Source organism: Populus trichocarpa, chromosome 5 (genome assembly GCF_000002775.5).
Source record: "Populus trichocarpa isolate Nisqually-1 chromosome 5, P.trichocarpa_v4.1, whole genome shotgun sequence".
Classification (NCBI taxonomy): Eukaryota; Viridiplantae; Streptophyta; class Magnoliopsida; order Malpighiales; family Salicaceae; genus Populus; species Populus trichocarpa.
Genome location: NC_037289.2, coordinates 6,310,501 through 6,326,256, shown reverse-complemented (window position 1 = coordinate 6,326,256; position 15,756 = coordinate 6,310,501). Strand labels below are relative to the sequence as shown.

General features: G+C 33.0%; 2 protein-coding genes across 5 annotated transcripts; one reads left to right on the top strand and one right to left on the bottom strand.

Annotated features, from left to right (window-relative positions):
* Nucleotides 1-2,639: 2,639 nt before the first annotated feature.
* LOC18099080 (protein TRANSPARENT TESTA 16-like) lies at nucleotides 2,640-3,619 on the top strand. The gene is made up of 5 exons (XM_052452941.1): nucleotides 2,640-2,705; nucleotides 2,797-2,961; nucleotides 3,095-3,136; nucleotides 3,230-3,277; nucleotides 3,413-3,619. Exons 1-5 carry the CDS (start codon nucleotides 2,640-2,642, stop codon nucleotides 3,617-3,619), a joined length of 528 nt encoding a protein of 175 aa, XP_052308901.1.
* A 3,298-nt stretch (nucleotides 3,620-6,917) lies between these two features.
* On the bottom strand, nucleotides 6,918-11,719 carry LOC18099076 (E3 ubiquitin ligase BIG BROTHER-related). 4 transcript variants are annotated; one of them, XM_006382883.3, is made up of 7 exons: nucleotides 11,192-11,719; nucleotides 10,125-10,452; nucleotides 9,880-9,926; nucleotides 8,212-8,253; nucleotides 8,012-8,133; nucleotides 7,833-7,941; nucleotides 6,918-7,352 (listed from the first exon to the last, which is right to left on the bottom strand). In XM_006382883.3, exons 1-7 carry the CDS (start codon nucleotides 11,441-11,443, stop codon nucleotides 7,305-7,307), a joined length of 948 nt encoding a protein of 315 aa, XP_006382945.3. In that variant the 5' UTR covers nucleotides 11,444-11,719; the 3' UTR covers nucleotides 6,918-7,304. The 4 variants fall into 4 exon arrangements, with proteins under 4 accessions (XP_006382945.3, XP_006382946.3, XP_052309277.1 ...); XM_006382884.3 differs by having other exon boundaries at nucleotides 9,880-9,932; nucleotides 11,192-11,706; XM_052453317.1 differs by lacking the exon at nucleotides 6,918-7,352 and adding an exon at nucleotides 7,415-7,507 and having other exon boundaries at nucleotides 9,880-9,932; nucleotides 11,192-11,713.
* Between the last annotated feature and the right edge of the window lie 4,037 nt (nucleotides 11,720-15,756).

Genomic DNA, 15,756 nt, shown 5'->3' with positions numbered 1-15,756 from the left:
TAGTCTACAACTCTAATTTTTGTTGACTTCAGGGATAAAAATATATTTTTACTGTGTTAAAAACTAGAAGAGACTGAGATACCCTTGAGCAATCTTCTAATGAATAATAAATCAGTGAAAAAGATCAAAGCACCCTCACAACTAAGGCTTCTATTTTTTCTATTCAAGGGAAAATTAGTCATTTTATTATAATAATCCACAATAATTTATATCCGCTATTACAACAAAATAACCAAACCCAATATATTTTGTTTAATATGATTTAAACTCACGATCATACACATAATCACCTGGCCAGCTAAGGCTCATAAAGTGTAAAAAATCAGTTTCACTTCACCATCTACAGCCATGAATACGAATTACCATGCAAGAAAGTCTCTCTCAAGGGATTGTTATCCTTTAAGGTCCTGAGCTTTGGCCATCCCCTTTTGCCCTTCTTTTCTTAGTAAACCTAGTTTTCTAACCTCTTTTTGAAAACAATCCCAAATTGGCAAAGTTCAGGTAGCTTGGCAGATCAGACTCAGAGAGTGGTTAAATGTCACAGCAACCTTTTGTCCATGATCCCATTACAGGAAAATAAAAGATAGAAAATGCTTTTTCATCAAATTACAATCCATGTCACTCAGCATATGCCCTTGGTCATGGCCATCTACACCAGCGACTTATTGCATCTCCATTGGTTTGAATTACATAACCAAAATCTCATACAAAAAAGAGAGGCCTTTTCAACTATATATCGTCTGTCATGGATTGTGTAGTAGAAGTTCATGCATGAGGTGCATTTTGGTAGTTTTGCCAAGGTAGAAGGGCTAATTATTAGTATGCTATCTGCTTATAGACTAATAAATTCTCTCTCAACACTGTAAAAACAAACTCTCCATTTCAAAGGAAAAGAAAGAAAGAAAGGAAGGAAGGAACGTAATAGAAAGTTTTCTTTCTTATATGAATATCATCATCTTGGCTAGTGATCATTATGCCAAGTTATAGTTAATTATTTTAGGCTTCAGAAACATACTTCACATTTGTCATTTCTCTGTGTCTTCTAGCTACAAGTCCCTCATCTTTATTAGAAATTCACTTTCCATTATTTGTAACCTTAATTTTCATGCCTTTTTGTGGTTTTTGGAACTAATCACTGTGAGTTAATTCTTGCAAAGTGAACCAGAAAATCAGGCTTTGTGAGAAAAAAAGATGGTTACTGACTTCTTTACTTCTGTTCTTTCCCTAAGTAGAAGGCAAAAAAATTATGGGGCGTTGAAAGATAGCCATTAGGAGGATTGAGAACCAGACAACAAGGCAAGTCACCTTTTCAAAGCGTCGAGCTGGGCTTTTGAAGAAGACTCACGAACTTTCAGTTCTCTGTGATGCTCAAATTGGGCTCATCATCTTCTCGAGCACTGGAGAGTTGTGTCAATACTGCTCTGAGGGTTTGAGGTCTATATTAAATCACTATTCTCTAACATTCCAAAATTTATTTTTCTAGGATTTTCATCTGTGTTTTAACACTTGTTTTTGCTGTTCTATTTGATTTTTCTTACAACGTTGGACCCCTTCTGGTTCCATACAGAAAGTACTTTTCTATGTGATGTTTTTTCTATGAGAAAATCTTAAATTTTTTGGTACATGGATCTTCATGATTTTCCAATTCTTGGCTGACTTGGATCTGTTCATAGAAGGTCCTTTTATGTGCTCAGCATTCTGATTCAACTGATGGATTTATAAAGCCCCATCACCTTCGTTCATAATTAAATATTCGACCAACTTGAGTGACTTGACTCTATTTTTTTTTTTTTGACAAACTAGGGTTTTGCTAAGTCAAAATATTTTCTTTTTTTCTTATTTTTTTCCCTTCATGGGAAGCTTAACTTTTATTTCAGTTTCTTCGTCTAAATTCTCGTTCAAGATCTCTACCCCATGAATGCTTTACTAGACCTAAATCATTCTATGGAATAATTGGGTCTATTTTTTGTAAATTTGTGTTTGCTACTTAAATCCATGACCAAGCGCTAGCCTAAAAAAGTAGAAATTAAACCATTTATTTAGCTATCACAACATGCATAGTTCAAAATATATCAGCTTCTGATAGTTAAATTTCTTCTTTTCTATTGAATATAATTTAGCGAAAGAGTGGAATATAGTCCAGAATGGGCATAAAATGTGGTATAGATTTTATCTCAGTCTTAGAATATCATTTTGTTGGCAATGATTGTAGTCCTTGATCAGGACATTAATTTTGTTCTTGATTAGTATACAAGGAGGAAAAAAAGCTAGTAACTTGGGGCCTGCCTTGGACCGAGAGTCATTTCATTTACCATTTTTTATAACTGTTTTTCAAACCCAATGCAATATTGTTGATTAGACTAGGGTATCTGACTGGAAATTGAGATTATTGAAGAGTTAATTTACAGTGATTAATATGGAAAATGATAAATGAAGTTATAATATAAAGGTAGTCTGAAGTTTCTTGGTCTATATATTTTTGTCTTGAGAGTTTGCTTTAAAGAAATATAATTGCTCACAGTCAGAAAGCAAGAATAGATTTAGCCCTTGTCCTTGTTCATGTTGGCGATGTTTTGCTATCATTTATCATGAAATCAGGCATAGATTTGTCATATAAAAAGCATGTAATGTGTTACAGGATGGAGCAAATCATAGAAAGGTATCAGAGGATGACTGGAACCTGCATTCCTGACCATGATCGTCGGGTAAAAAGAAATCTCTACAGACATCATTAATTAGCCATGAAGTCCGCGAATGAATTCTATATTTGATGATCTTTTCCTTCTTATTTTGTAGGAACAACTATATGGAGAATTGGCTATGTTGAGAAAAGAGTCCCGGCGTCTTCATTCAAACATGCGCTGCTACACTGGTGAAGACATGAGCTCTATTCCTTATGAGGAGTTGGATGCAGTAGAGCAAGAACTAGAACGCGCGGTTAACAAGGTCCGACATAGGAAGGTAACTCAACAATCCAGCAATGGTGACAGAAAAAGCATGCCTGACATTTGTTTTAAGGCAACTCGATCTAGTGATCTGAATGTATCCTTCTGAGGTCGTTTATATATGTTTCTTTCATTGTTCATGTACGTAGAATGAGCTCTTGCACCAGCAGCTGGAAAATCTGCGCAGGAAGGTGAATCTCTTAATTAGTCTCAAATACACAAATTCCACTTTCATGCACACATTCTACAGAAGGATCTGATTTTCCTTTTGTTGTAAATGCTAGGAGCGTATGTTGGAGGAGGAAAACAGCAATATGTACCGCTGGGCAAGGGTTTCCCCCCTTATATTTCATTGGGAGACTTGATTTTTAGCTGCTGGAACCATATGAATTATAGAATTTAGATCATCTAATGTTCTTACTTCTGATCGTATAATCTTTTCCTTTGGTTGATGAATGATATTTCAGATTCAGGAGCATCGTGCCGCGCTGGGATATCAGCAGGCGGCGATAGAAGCAAATCCGGTGGAGCATCAGCAAGTCTTGGATCAATTCCAATTCTGTGGAGAACGGCCAGTAGCGTGCTTCAGCTTTCAAACATCACTCATCAAATTGACCCATACCATCTCCAGCTTGCTCAGCCCAGCCTTCAAGGCTCTAGCGTCTAGAACTTAGGTGAGCAAAGAATGAAAAGTGAGAGTAGCAATATTGGTCTCTGCTGCTGCTTGCCTCTCTATAACTCAGTTATTTTGTGATGTGTGCAGCAGAATTATCAGATTTGGAGAAGGGCTTCTCACGTGGAAGTATTGGGCGTGGTGGCTATAATATTTTTATTTTTCCTTCTTTTTTTTAACACAGACTTGATTTCTGCTAAATATTGCCATGTATGTTTGCATGACTCTACGTATTAAGATATGCTTTTATGTTGAAGCTACGGTTTGATTTGTTTTTATAAAAACCAGTAACTGTGTTTCTGTTTCTTATCTAACTCTTCTTTCATGGCCCTATAATGAGTAAGGGTACTTGAATGCATTCTCTCTCAATTTGAAGCTTTGTTAAATTACTAATGCACTCAAATAAGATTCCAGAGATCAATTCTAGAAAATACTACAAACTACAAGTTAGTGCTAAGAAAAGTTAAGAAAGTTCTAAAGAAATCAAACAAACACTAGGAATGTTCTAGGAAAGAAAGAATGCTTGTCGTCCACGATTCAAAGAACTCTAGAATTTTGTAGTGTATTGACTAAAATTCCCAGCAAGTTCTGAAAAGTTTGTCTAAATTGTTCCATTTAGGTTGGTTAAGATGGTTATATATAACCATACAACCATCACTTGTAAGGCAAACCAAAAAACCCATGCTAAAGCTTAAAACATTTGTCCTAAAACTCCTTGTATTTTTTGCTTTGTGTATCTCATATTCTTAAACCATTTCCATATTATAAACTAAGTCCTTCTTTTACAAAACTACTACAACTAAAAACCTTAACTATCAAACTATTTTCATTTCAATCCCTAATCACTAAAACCTCTAAACTACGATCATCCTCTAATAGTGGTATTATAGCCCAATTGATCATAAGAGGGCATTAGGGTCATTATGGCCACCACAAATTCATCACAATCGATCTCTAAGTCGCTTCTTATTTTTTCACAGGAGCAACTATGATTTGTGAAAAATAAAAATGATGACACTTTTCAAGTCTCAAAAGTTTTGGGACATTGTTATGGAGGGACTTGTCATCCCAGAAAATATCTCTACTCTAGAAGAAGAACAACACGAGGAGTTAAAGGTGAAAGAGCAAAAGGATGCTGGTGCCCTTTATTTGATTCAGCAATCACTAGCTAATACAATTTTTCCAAGGATTATTGGAGCTTCAACAACAAAACATGCATGAGATATGTTGTAGGAGGAGTTTCTAAGTGATTTTAAGGTACACCAATTAGACTCCAAACACTACGAAGAGAGTTGGAAAACATTAAAATGAAGATTCTAAGACCGTTAAAGATTATCATGGAAGAATTAAAGTAGTGGTAAGTCAAATGAAATCTTTAGGAGAAAATATTACTGATCAAAGGGTTGTTGAAAAAAATCTAGTCAATTTTACAGGAAAATATGACATTTTAGTTATTGTTATAGAACAATTCAAGAGATTTAGTAACCTTGTTAGTCAGTAGCTGAACTAATAGGTTCTTTGGAAGCACATGAGGAAAGACTTAATAGCTTCGAAGAAGACTTTATCGAGAGTGCTTTTTAGTCTAAGCTTAATATAAGGTCTCAGAAATCTAGATATAATGCCAAGAAATTTACAGATAGTTCTAGAAGAGGAAATTTTAGATGAAGAGAAGATTATAGAAGAAAAGGTAGCCAGCCAAGGAGAAAATATCCTTCTTACATCATTTTTAAAAATACAAATCATCTAAAGAAAGATTGTTGAAACTGAAATGGCAAGCAACCAACTAAAATAATAATTCTGCGAATAAGAACCAACCAATTAGAAGTTTATTAACTTGAATGAGATTTATATATTTAGAGAAGAATTCAAGTAACGCAAATTATACCCTTTATTTTACACAAACAATACTCTTGACCAGCTTCATGAAGTAAACCTCCTTGCCATTTGGATTAGAATAAAAACTTGGCATTGTATAAATTTGATCTGAGCTAGGATGTGATTCATCTTGAGCAATGAATCTATGACAAGCTCCAGACGTCTGATCAAGAAAACTATACCCAGGAGTCTTCCTCACCCTCCACACTCCATGGATTCTCTCATGAGAGTCTGCCAGTGGCAGGCATAAACATTTGACAAGCCAATGTATCTAACATCATGATCTGGATCAAACTCAATAAGCTTCCTCCCAATCATTTCTGCAAGATCTAATCTTCGATGTTTCATGCATCCACTAAGTAGAGCACCATGCATTGAAGCTGTTGGTTCAACCGTCATTTGACAGAAAAACTGATATGCCGCGCGCTACTACTTGACCAGCACGAGCCACAACATCCACCATGTAAGCATAATGCTCACTCTTCGGTGCCATGCCATTTTTATCATGACACTAGTCAAAGAAGCACCAAGCTTGCTTTATGAACCCACCATGAGCACAAGCACTCAACAAGCACATATAAGTGATCTATTCTGGTTTAATCCCAACAATCTTCATCTCTGATCAAGTGATTTCTTCACCAAACCACGTGTAGCATTCCAAATTAACACATCGCTCTTTCCCATTGAAACCCATACGAAACACAGTGAAAGCCTCCTCAACAACCCCGCATTTTGCATGCATGTCAACAAGAGAAGTCTGCATAAGCACATAACCATAGTGACCTCATTAGCCTTGGGACCCGAAATTCGTATCTTCACAAAAACTGCCACAGGATCCCCATGATTCCAACTCTTAACATACCCATCCAAGTTTATAACATACATGACAGGAAAAAGGCCTTTACCTTGATTTGCATATATCAAGGAAGGTGATTATATTAAGGTTTCGTTTAAATTCAGACCAGGATTTCCTTATAACATGATGGAATCAAGATTTACAAGGCTGTGAAGGCCTAAAATGTCAAGTTTGTAAGAACACTCTCAAAAGCTTGGAGGGAAAGAGAGTTTATGTTCCATGCATGATAAGACATGGGCCTTTACCATGTACTAGCAGTCCAAGGCACCTTCGTCCAACCTGTTGGATACCTATTCGGACCTACCTTTCCAGAAGAATCCGATCTCCGCCCGTGAGAGACAGATAATTGGGAGGACATTTTGATTTCTCTAACCTATACTCATCTCATCCTGCACTCAAATTTACTAATTAAACTCCATAGTTTTTTTCTTTACAAAAAATAAAATTATATAGATATTGTTAAATCATTATTATATTTTATTACACACTAATTTATACTATACATAAAAATATCCTTAAATCTTATAAAAAAATTTGAAGCTGAAAACATGAAAATAAGAGCAGAAGAAAATCCCAAAGAAACAGCATATATATATGTTATTTAATTTGGTAGGGTGAGACCATATTCATTTGAAAGGAAGATTCAGAGAAAAATAAACAGAAGGCGGGCGCCATCCCGGAAAAGTTTCGCTATAATGGCCACATATAGTAACGTTACAAGAAACCAATTTGTAGTGCTGGTTTCTTATATATGGAATGCTAAGGAAGAATTAATACAAGCATGCACATTCGGGGCGTTTCCCCTATTGGGAAAAGCATTCAATACAGTCGGCGCAACATAACAAGAGCTACACTTGTTCAGCCAACTTATGCAAGTAGTGCATGCATCGGTCTTTTTTTCTTTTTTAATCCAGGTGGTTTTGACTAGTAGTAGAAGAGGAAGATCCGACAAATGCTAACTGTGCGCAGAAGTGGAGACCTCGGTGTTGCAAACAGGACAGGCCTGCAATCATAACGAAAATATTAAGCAAAAGTTCATATGATCCCCCAAGCCGTAATAAAAAAACATATGCTGTTGGTCTAACGTAACTGTGAATTGAAAGCAACAAGATCCCTTGAACATATGATTGGCACCCGCAGCACTTTAAAATGGACCCCCTAAAACAATTCACTACAAGTGTGATTGAAAAGGAAAAGGTTTATTTGTTCTTTAACTGTAGCTAATAAATTATGCACCACTTGGTCAGTAATGATAGCATTGAAATTAGTAGTGACTAACAATGACCAGAACAACAGGGAGAAAGCCAAAAAAACAGTTGAGCAATGCCAAGAAAACCGTGTTGTTAGGTTGGAGGGTAAGAATTTAAGTCACCAGAAAGAAGTAAAGTTTGAAGCCAAACAAGAAAGGGAAAACGGACAGGGGCAAGTAACTAAACTAAGAGATTACACAAACAAAAATCAGTATACTGCAAATGGATTATACCTTGTTTATTTTCAACCAATTGTTTATGCACTCTGAATGGTAAGAATGCTTGCAGGAAAGCAGAGTCAGAGTTTCACCATCCTCATAATCCAAACGACATATGACACAGCTGAAACACAAGCACACATTTCAATCATCATATAAGCACGGTTGAGATAAGGTTAGGCATTTATGCTTACGAATCATTGCTCCCATTCTGACTGCTTCCTGTCTTGTAGTTTATTGAAGGCAAAGAAGCAATTGTATCAGCTGAAAGGCCTCTGCTTTCAGTCCCAACAACTTCACCCAATGCAAGCAACTCCTGAGATAAATGAATCATACTATAAGGAATAAAGTTAAGTAGAAGCATCATGGGAACACTCCGTCCAAGCCAGCTCACCTCATATGAGAGTTCATCAGGATCAACCTCCTCCCATGTATCCTGGATAATAAAGAGAAAATTAAGATGTATAGGAGACAACAGAATTAATTTGAAAAGAAAAATTTTAGGACTCAAAACAAACATTTGCATTCACATACCACTCCACAAATAAAAACTGGAGGAAAAGATAAAACTAGTAAGAAACCTAAAACAATAGCATCCTTCCAGGGAGAGCAAAACATTCACATTAAAGTTGTGAGCTACAGATCACCACTAAATAGACTGGAAATTTTTTTTGTATGTACATTAACTAGCTAGAAAAGAAATGGCTAATAAAACACCTCTAGATTGGCTAGACACTTGGATATTATAAAAGCATTTGTGGCCTGTGGATAAAATGAAAACTAGAGTAAGGCAATAACCAAAATTAAGCAAACTACTGAACCATATTATCTTCCAAGAGAGAGAAGGCAAAAAGACGTTTACAGAGCTCCATGATTATTTGCTTCAACAAAAAGGAATATGTCAGAACTAAAAGTCTTTTGGTAGAAGCAAGCAAGTCAAACCTTGGCTGGACTGTTGCACATTTCTTAGTTCATCAAGTAGCTCTGAGCCACAATGATATAGATACCCTTCTCCTCTTCTTATACCTAACCTTTTACTTCATTGACAACAACCCCCAAAAGAGCCAGTTGGAGCAGGCCCCAAGCCCCTATACTATGGTAACAACCTATGTTGTTGTAAGCATAGCTTTTGATTACATTTCAATTATGTATAATATTTCAGACTTATTGGTTTGGGCTAGATGAATGTGGTTCTTCTGATGGTTACTTGAAAGGATTATCTACATGTGCGCATAATGTATGGCAGCATGATGCAGCATATAGCAAAAGATAAAACAGGGTCTCTCGAGCCCAAAGGTTACAGAAATAACTGTAGAGAAATCTAGAGAAAATTCTTTGGTATTTTGATTAAATCTGAACAATAGTATGAAATCTCTAAAAAATAAACTAGACATCCCTATTTATATTAGTCCTAAAATCCTTTATAGGAAATGATTCCTAATTAAAACTAAAATCTTTTATAGGAAAGGATTCCTAATTAATAGAATCCATCTAGCATTAAGATTCCTAAATAGTATAATACTAATTAAATTAAAAGTCCTATGCTGAGTAGGAAACAAATAATTAAAATCTAAAATTAGCTAGGAAAATAATTAAAACTGGAAACAATAACTTCAGGCTTCATATCAGATGCTTCCGGGTTTCTTTGCGGACTTCTTTTCAGGTTTGACCTTGTCAATATAGTACGTAAACTCCTAGAATAATTGTTCTACATCACAGCAGCAGGGGTTAGAACTGTTTTGCCAACCAATGAGACCCATCAAAGAGGATAGCAGTTCACTTGAAATAATCACTGATAAGTGAAACTGACTTCTCAACATTCCAATACATGTATCACTAAACTAGGGGCACATTACTTGAGATGAATATGCATAGACATAGGATTTTATATTATCCATCACTTCTATTAGCCAAAAAGAAATGCCACAAATCACTTGCACAAGATACAGATATGGAAATTTGTAATAGCTTGGCATGTTGTAGAGCCAAATCGTTAAATCAAAATCCTCACTATGCCAAAAAGGAGGAAGAAAACAATATAACCAGTTCCAGAGATTGATACCTGAGAATTATCCTCATGATCTTCTTCAGTATCCTCCTCAGCTTCTCCTGTAACTACAAACTATTAGCAAAAGATCTTAAGGTTGCATAACAAACAACACAGAAAGAGGCAGACTTGCATAATAAACAGTATCCATTCATTCAGGAAAAAGAAAGAACGAAAGAAAGAAAGAAAGAAAGAAAAACATGACTACCAATAAATGGACATACGAAAACAATAGTTCCATAGTAATTTTCAACACTTACTATCATTTAAGCCAGCAAGGGCCAGCAGTCTAGCAGCCACCTCCCTTTCTTCAGCTTCCTGCAAGGCTCGGGCATAAGCCTCGTCACTGGAATACACAGAAGGGTCAATTTCAACTTCGGTATTATCATGATCTCCAGCATCAGCATCAGCAGCAGCAGCAGCAGCATCAAATGCATCTGCCTCATCCACATCTGTGTCATCATCTTCATCAGTCTCGTCATCGGGATCACCAAAATCATCCTCATCATCACGTAAATAACTTCCAGCTTCCCAACTTCCATAATCACTCCCATCATTATTCATTCTTAGCATCATGTATGCCCTTTCCTACTCCATGATCAATCAAGCACACCAAATCTCTTGGTTAAAATAAATAGATACACATGATACGAGAACAAGTTGACAGCACAAGCAAATCTCTTGGTTGGAGAAACCAAAGGTTAAGATTTGATAATAACAAATGCTCTATGGAGAAACAGAATCAACTGAGCCAATTAATCACATTAGAGAAAAACTTTACTAAATGCTCCGCCCATTGAAGCTTTGAGTGTATTTGCTTAACCAATAACATAACTAAGGCAAATAATTATATTTATGCCCAATTCAGATAAATTTTTACACCATTTGGGTTCTCAATCATATTTTCCCCTCATTTATCAAACAAAAACCCATTAAAATTCAACTTCTGTTGATACTGAAACATACTATTCAAGAGAATATAACACCAATTAAAATCCACCAATTATTGAGACCCAATAACCTAAAAAATGAAATTCATTTCCTCAACTGAGCCAAAAGTGATTATAGCACCAACTAAAACTCAATTGAAAATCCAAACTATTCTTTACCTGAAACCAAAAGTAACAAAAATCCACCAGTCACTCAAACCCAATAACCTAAAAAACTAATTCATTTCCTCAACTGAAACTAAATTCCACGCTTTAGCCAAAACTGACCGTGAGATCAAAAAACAACAAGAGCCCACTAATTATAGAGACTCATAAGCCAAAAAAAAAAAAACAATCCATTTCATTAAAAAGATAGAGATGGAGAAAAAGAAAGAGACCTGTTCTTGAAGGGTCCTGGCAAGAGCAAGGTCAGCATCAACTTGACTAAGATTAGTGAATGGAGTTCTTCTTGAAGTCTGACGTTGAGGACCACCACCACCACCCTCTCTCTCTCCATCTCCTTCTTGTTGTTCTCCATTAGAGCTCAAATTTGGGTTCTCTTCTTGTTGTTCACTGTTGTTGTTTTTTGATTCTCCTGAACCTAATTTTGTGTTGCTGCTGCTGTTGTTGTTGTTGTCGTCGTCGTCCATTGTTGTTTTCGAGGTTTGATTTAAAAACCTTGTCGTTGTTGTTTTGGGTTAATCAGAAGTTTGAGATTTGAAGGGAAAGGTTGATATGATGGAATCAGGAATTATTCAAGAATCTCATCTCTCAAATTTTGTTGTTGTTAGAGAGAGATAGAGGAAATTTGAGATGCCTTTTGATGTGGGATTCGTTCATGGCAACCTGAAATATACAAAATTAAAACGGCTAATTGAAAAAGTAAAGTCCTCCAACTATGATTATAATTTTGAATTAAATTTCTAGCTACCATTTTCTAGCAATTTTATCTTCATTAACTTGCCTCGCATATTTACACTTGTAGGGGTTTTTTTTTTTTTTTTTTGTCTTTCCTTTTTCTTTTACAAGATTAAATCAATTAAATTAAATTTCACTCTAATTTAATTTTAGATAGATCAACCATATCAAAGAAGTGTATTTATAGAAAGCTTTTCAATCCATTCTTTTTTATATATAAAAAAATACCCTTTAAAATCATGTTTAGATAAAACAAATTATATAAAAATTAATATATAATTTATTGATGTTGTAGAATTAGGTGAAAGAGGATTTTTAGAAAATTATTTTTTTTAGTTATTATTATTTTATATTTATTTTGAAAAAATATTTTTTATTGTGTTTTTTTTTCTTATTTAGTTTAGAAGATCAAATATTGAAATTGATAATTTTTTTTAGTTCAAGAATTTCTAAAATATCTCTATAATTATTTATTGGGATTCTTTTCCTCTTCCAAGTAAACATAAACTAATATAAATAGAGTTATTTAACTTATATTTTAATATATTATATTCGAGTTATTTGTTCAATAATTTTTGTATGTGTGATTTCTAAAATTAAGCATTTTTAAACTTGATTTGATGCTACACATTCAATCATGTGAATATTTGGAGGATAACATTAGGATTAAGAAGATAAATTTATATGATTTTTTAGGGTACCCAGCAAATTTTGAGATCATTTCAAATTATTTTCCAATCTTTCTATTTTATTAATATGTAATATTTAAGAAAAATTATAAAATATTTCTTGACCTTAAAAATTTTTGAAATTATTTTTTAAAGTAAATTTATTTTTTATTAGCATATATGAAAATTGTTTACTCAAAATATCAAAAAAAAATTATCAATAATAACAATCAAATTAAATAGATGAACAATATTTATCTAAAATATGATAATTTAAAAATAAATTTGATCAAATTAATAATACATGACTTGATATGCTATTGTTAGGTTATGGGAAAAAAAATGTCCATATTGAATGATAAAAATGGTCAAAATGATTTAAATGGTATATTTATTTTTAATATTAACATAGTAGAATAATAAAAAATAATTTTAAATAATTGTATTTAAAAAAAAATGATTGGAACAGCCTACTAGATTCTTTACGTGTATCATTATTCGTACTACATTCATGAAGTCAATTTAAAATAATAAAAAAACTGTTTATCAACGACAAAATGGAAAACGTTTTGAAAAAGAAAGAATAGAAAAACAAATTGACGTACCGCTCAAGTAGAGCGTCGTCAAGTTGCCTGTGGACCGAATACAGCTTGTGAGGCCCACGTTTTTCTGGGTTCTGTTGTTTGTCTTTATAAGCCACGTTTTCAATTTGTTTTACATAAAAATATCAATTTTAAATTAAAAAGTTTATATATATATCTAATTAAATAAATTAAAAACTATTTGTGTTAATAAATAAAAAAATCTGGAAAAGTCAATAGATAAATATATATTAAGATATTTGATCTTGTAATATGGTTCATTTACCCGATTATATTTAATAACTTTTTTTGTTAAAATTAATTTTTTATTTAATCAAATGATAATGGAAATAGACACGCACACACAAAATTGATTGAATAAAATAAAAGAGAAAAAATATCTTATAAAGTTGTACTTATTAGAAATACCATCTAATCTTTTTATTTTTAAAAATAAAGTTCAATTATATAAAACATAAAAAAAATATGGATGAATTAGAATAATTTCTTCAAAAACTAAATATAAACAAAATAATTAAAAAATCACTATTTAAAAAAAGCTAAATACAACAAAAAAAATGAGTGAGAAAGGGAATTAATTTTAATATAAATTAAAAAAATATTTTAAAAAATAGATATGTTTTCTTAAAGATAAAATAACAAAAAAACAGAGGTTAAGTATCACTAAGCTTGGCCCATCTAGAAAGGGCTTGAGTGCAGGCCCTAATTTTTTTTAATGTAATTGAGGCAGTTGTCTACCCTATTATTTGTTTTTTAAAAAGCTAGAAAACATGTTGTTAACTGAGATAAATGACGAGTTATCAGGTATTCTCCTAATTCTAGCTACTAAGGTGGTCAGAAAAACATGTTCTATGTTTTTTTTACCCAAAATCTATTTCTCAACTTATTTTTTATCCAAAACACCTATAAAATAGCCTAAACAGTTTGACAAACTCATAAATGACCTTTAATAACAAAAACAAACAAAAAAACACAAAAAGCAAAACTTGAAATAAAAAATCTTCTCAGGCTCATATATAGTTTTTAAGGCAATTTCAAGGCACAAAAACACCTGAGTGAAACTTCTCTCACCAAATGAAATATTTTAACATCAAAGATCAACCATTTTGGTGGCTGAAATTGGTGTCAACATCATTTTCTCTTTCTATCGCTGGAATCCAGTGACCTCTCTCTTTCATCTCTCAAATTAGGGGAAAAAATAACAAAAATGAACTTTTTATACCAAAATTGAATTTAAAAACGTTAAGGGACTGAACATGTATAATTTGTAAAGTTTGAGGACTAAACTAAACTTTTCTATTTTGTCTCCTGTCTTTTAATTTTTGTTCTTAGTAAAAAAAAATTGATCCAATTTAATTTGGCCAAAAAAGAATGCAATAAGAAAAAAAAGAGTTTGCGAATCAAATTGAAAACTAAACAAAATTTTTAATAATAAAACGTGAGAGAGTGAACAATGTGGTGTGTACAATGAAAAATGTTATGCCTTTTAGATTTTTAGTAATAATAAAAAATATTATTATAGGCAAGTCCGTATATCTTTGCAGAAGTGATAATAAACACCGTTAAAAAAATGTTTGGAATGATAAATAAAAATGTACTGAACATTATAATTTTTTTATGAAATTGTTTGGTATACCTTTGAATAATATAAAAATCAATTTTTATATTGTTTAAAGTGCAGGACAAACTTATTCAATTTTCTGCACAATAATATATTGCTATTGCTATTCGTATAAAATATAAAACTATAGAAATTAGGCTATATTTTCTTCATTTCTCTTTCTGTATAATCAAGATGTACTGACAACCTTTTTACTTCTATCTTTCATAAACAACTACTTGTGCTTCCGATGGTGACTCCTCCTTCATCAACCTTATAGAGAAGGGGGAAGGGTTTGGAGGTGGCGAAGGTTACTTAACCGTTTGGAAACGTCATGTTTTTAAAAAATTCAATTTTGTTTTTACTAAAATTTAATATCATTTGTATGTTTTAAATTGTTTTGATGTGTTGATGTTAAAAATAATTTTTAAAAAATAAAAAAATATTATTGACATATATTTTAGCACAAAAAATTATTTAAAAAATAATTATTATCACAATACCAAATATACGGTATAGGAAATGAGAGGACTATGGAGTATCTGGTGAGAGGTATTTGAAGAACTTTATTGTCGGCATGAGAGGTTCCTTGTATGGGTACCGTCTTTCATTTTCAAGGACTGCTACTAATATGCCAAGGAAAAAAAGAAGAAAAAAAGCCAAAAGTCTTGATCCAGCTCGACCGCCTAGGCTAGCCTGAGCGAGCAGGGAGTTTGCTCATCTGGGTCAGCTGGGCAATTGGGCATACTGTCAGACGTGACTCGGCTACGGAAAAATCCGGACTTTTTGTGTGCATGTTTTATTTTATTTTGCATATTTTTATAAATATTTTCTCATGCTATTTTTTTTATTGTACAAATATTTTTTATATATTTTTCTATATAAAAAATTCAAACTGATTTTTATAAGTCAGATGTTTTTAAACGCGTCATTTTTCTGCTATATGCATAATGAGAGGAAAGAAACTGTGATCAGAGAGATTTTCTTGTCGCTTCTTTCTTTTTTCCTTTTCTAATCTCTGATCACATCACTGCGATCATCAAATAGGGTTTTATAGTAACAGATTTGAACCCTTTCAAAATATATAACTCGATCATCATGCATGTTGGCTTTAAATCTCGTTGTTAAATAGATATTTCATAATTTAGATTAAATGAAGAAAATAATAAGGCAAA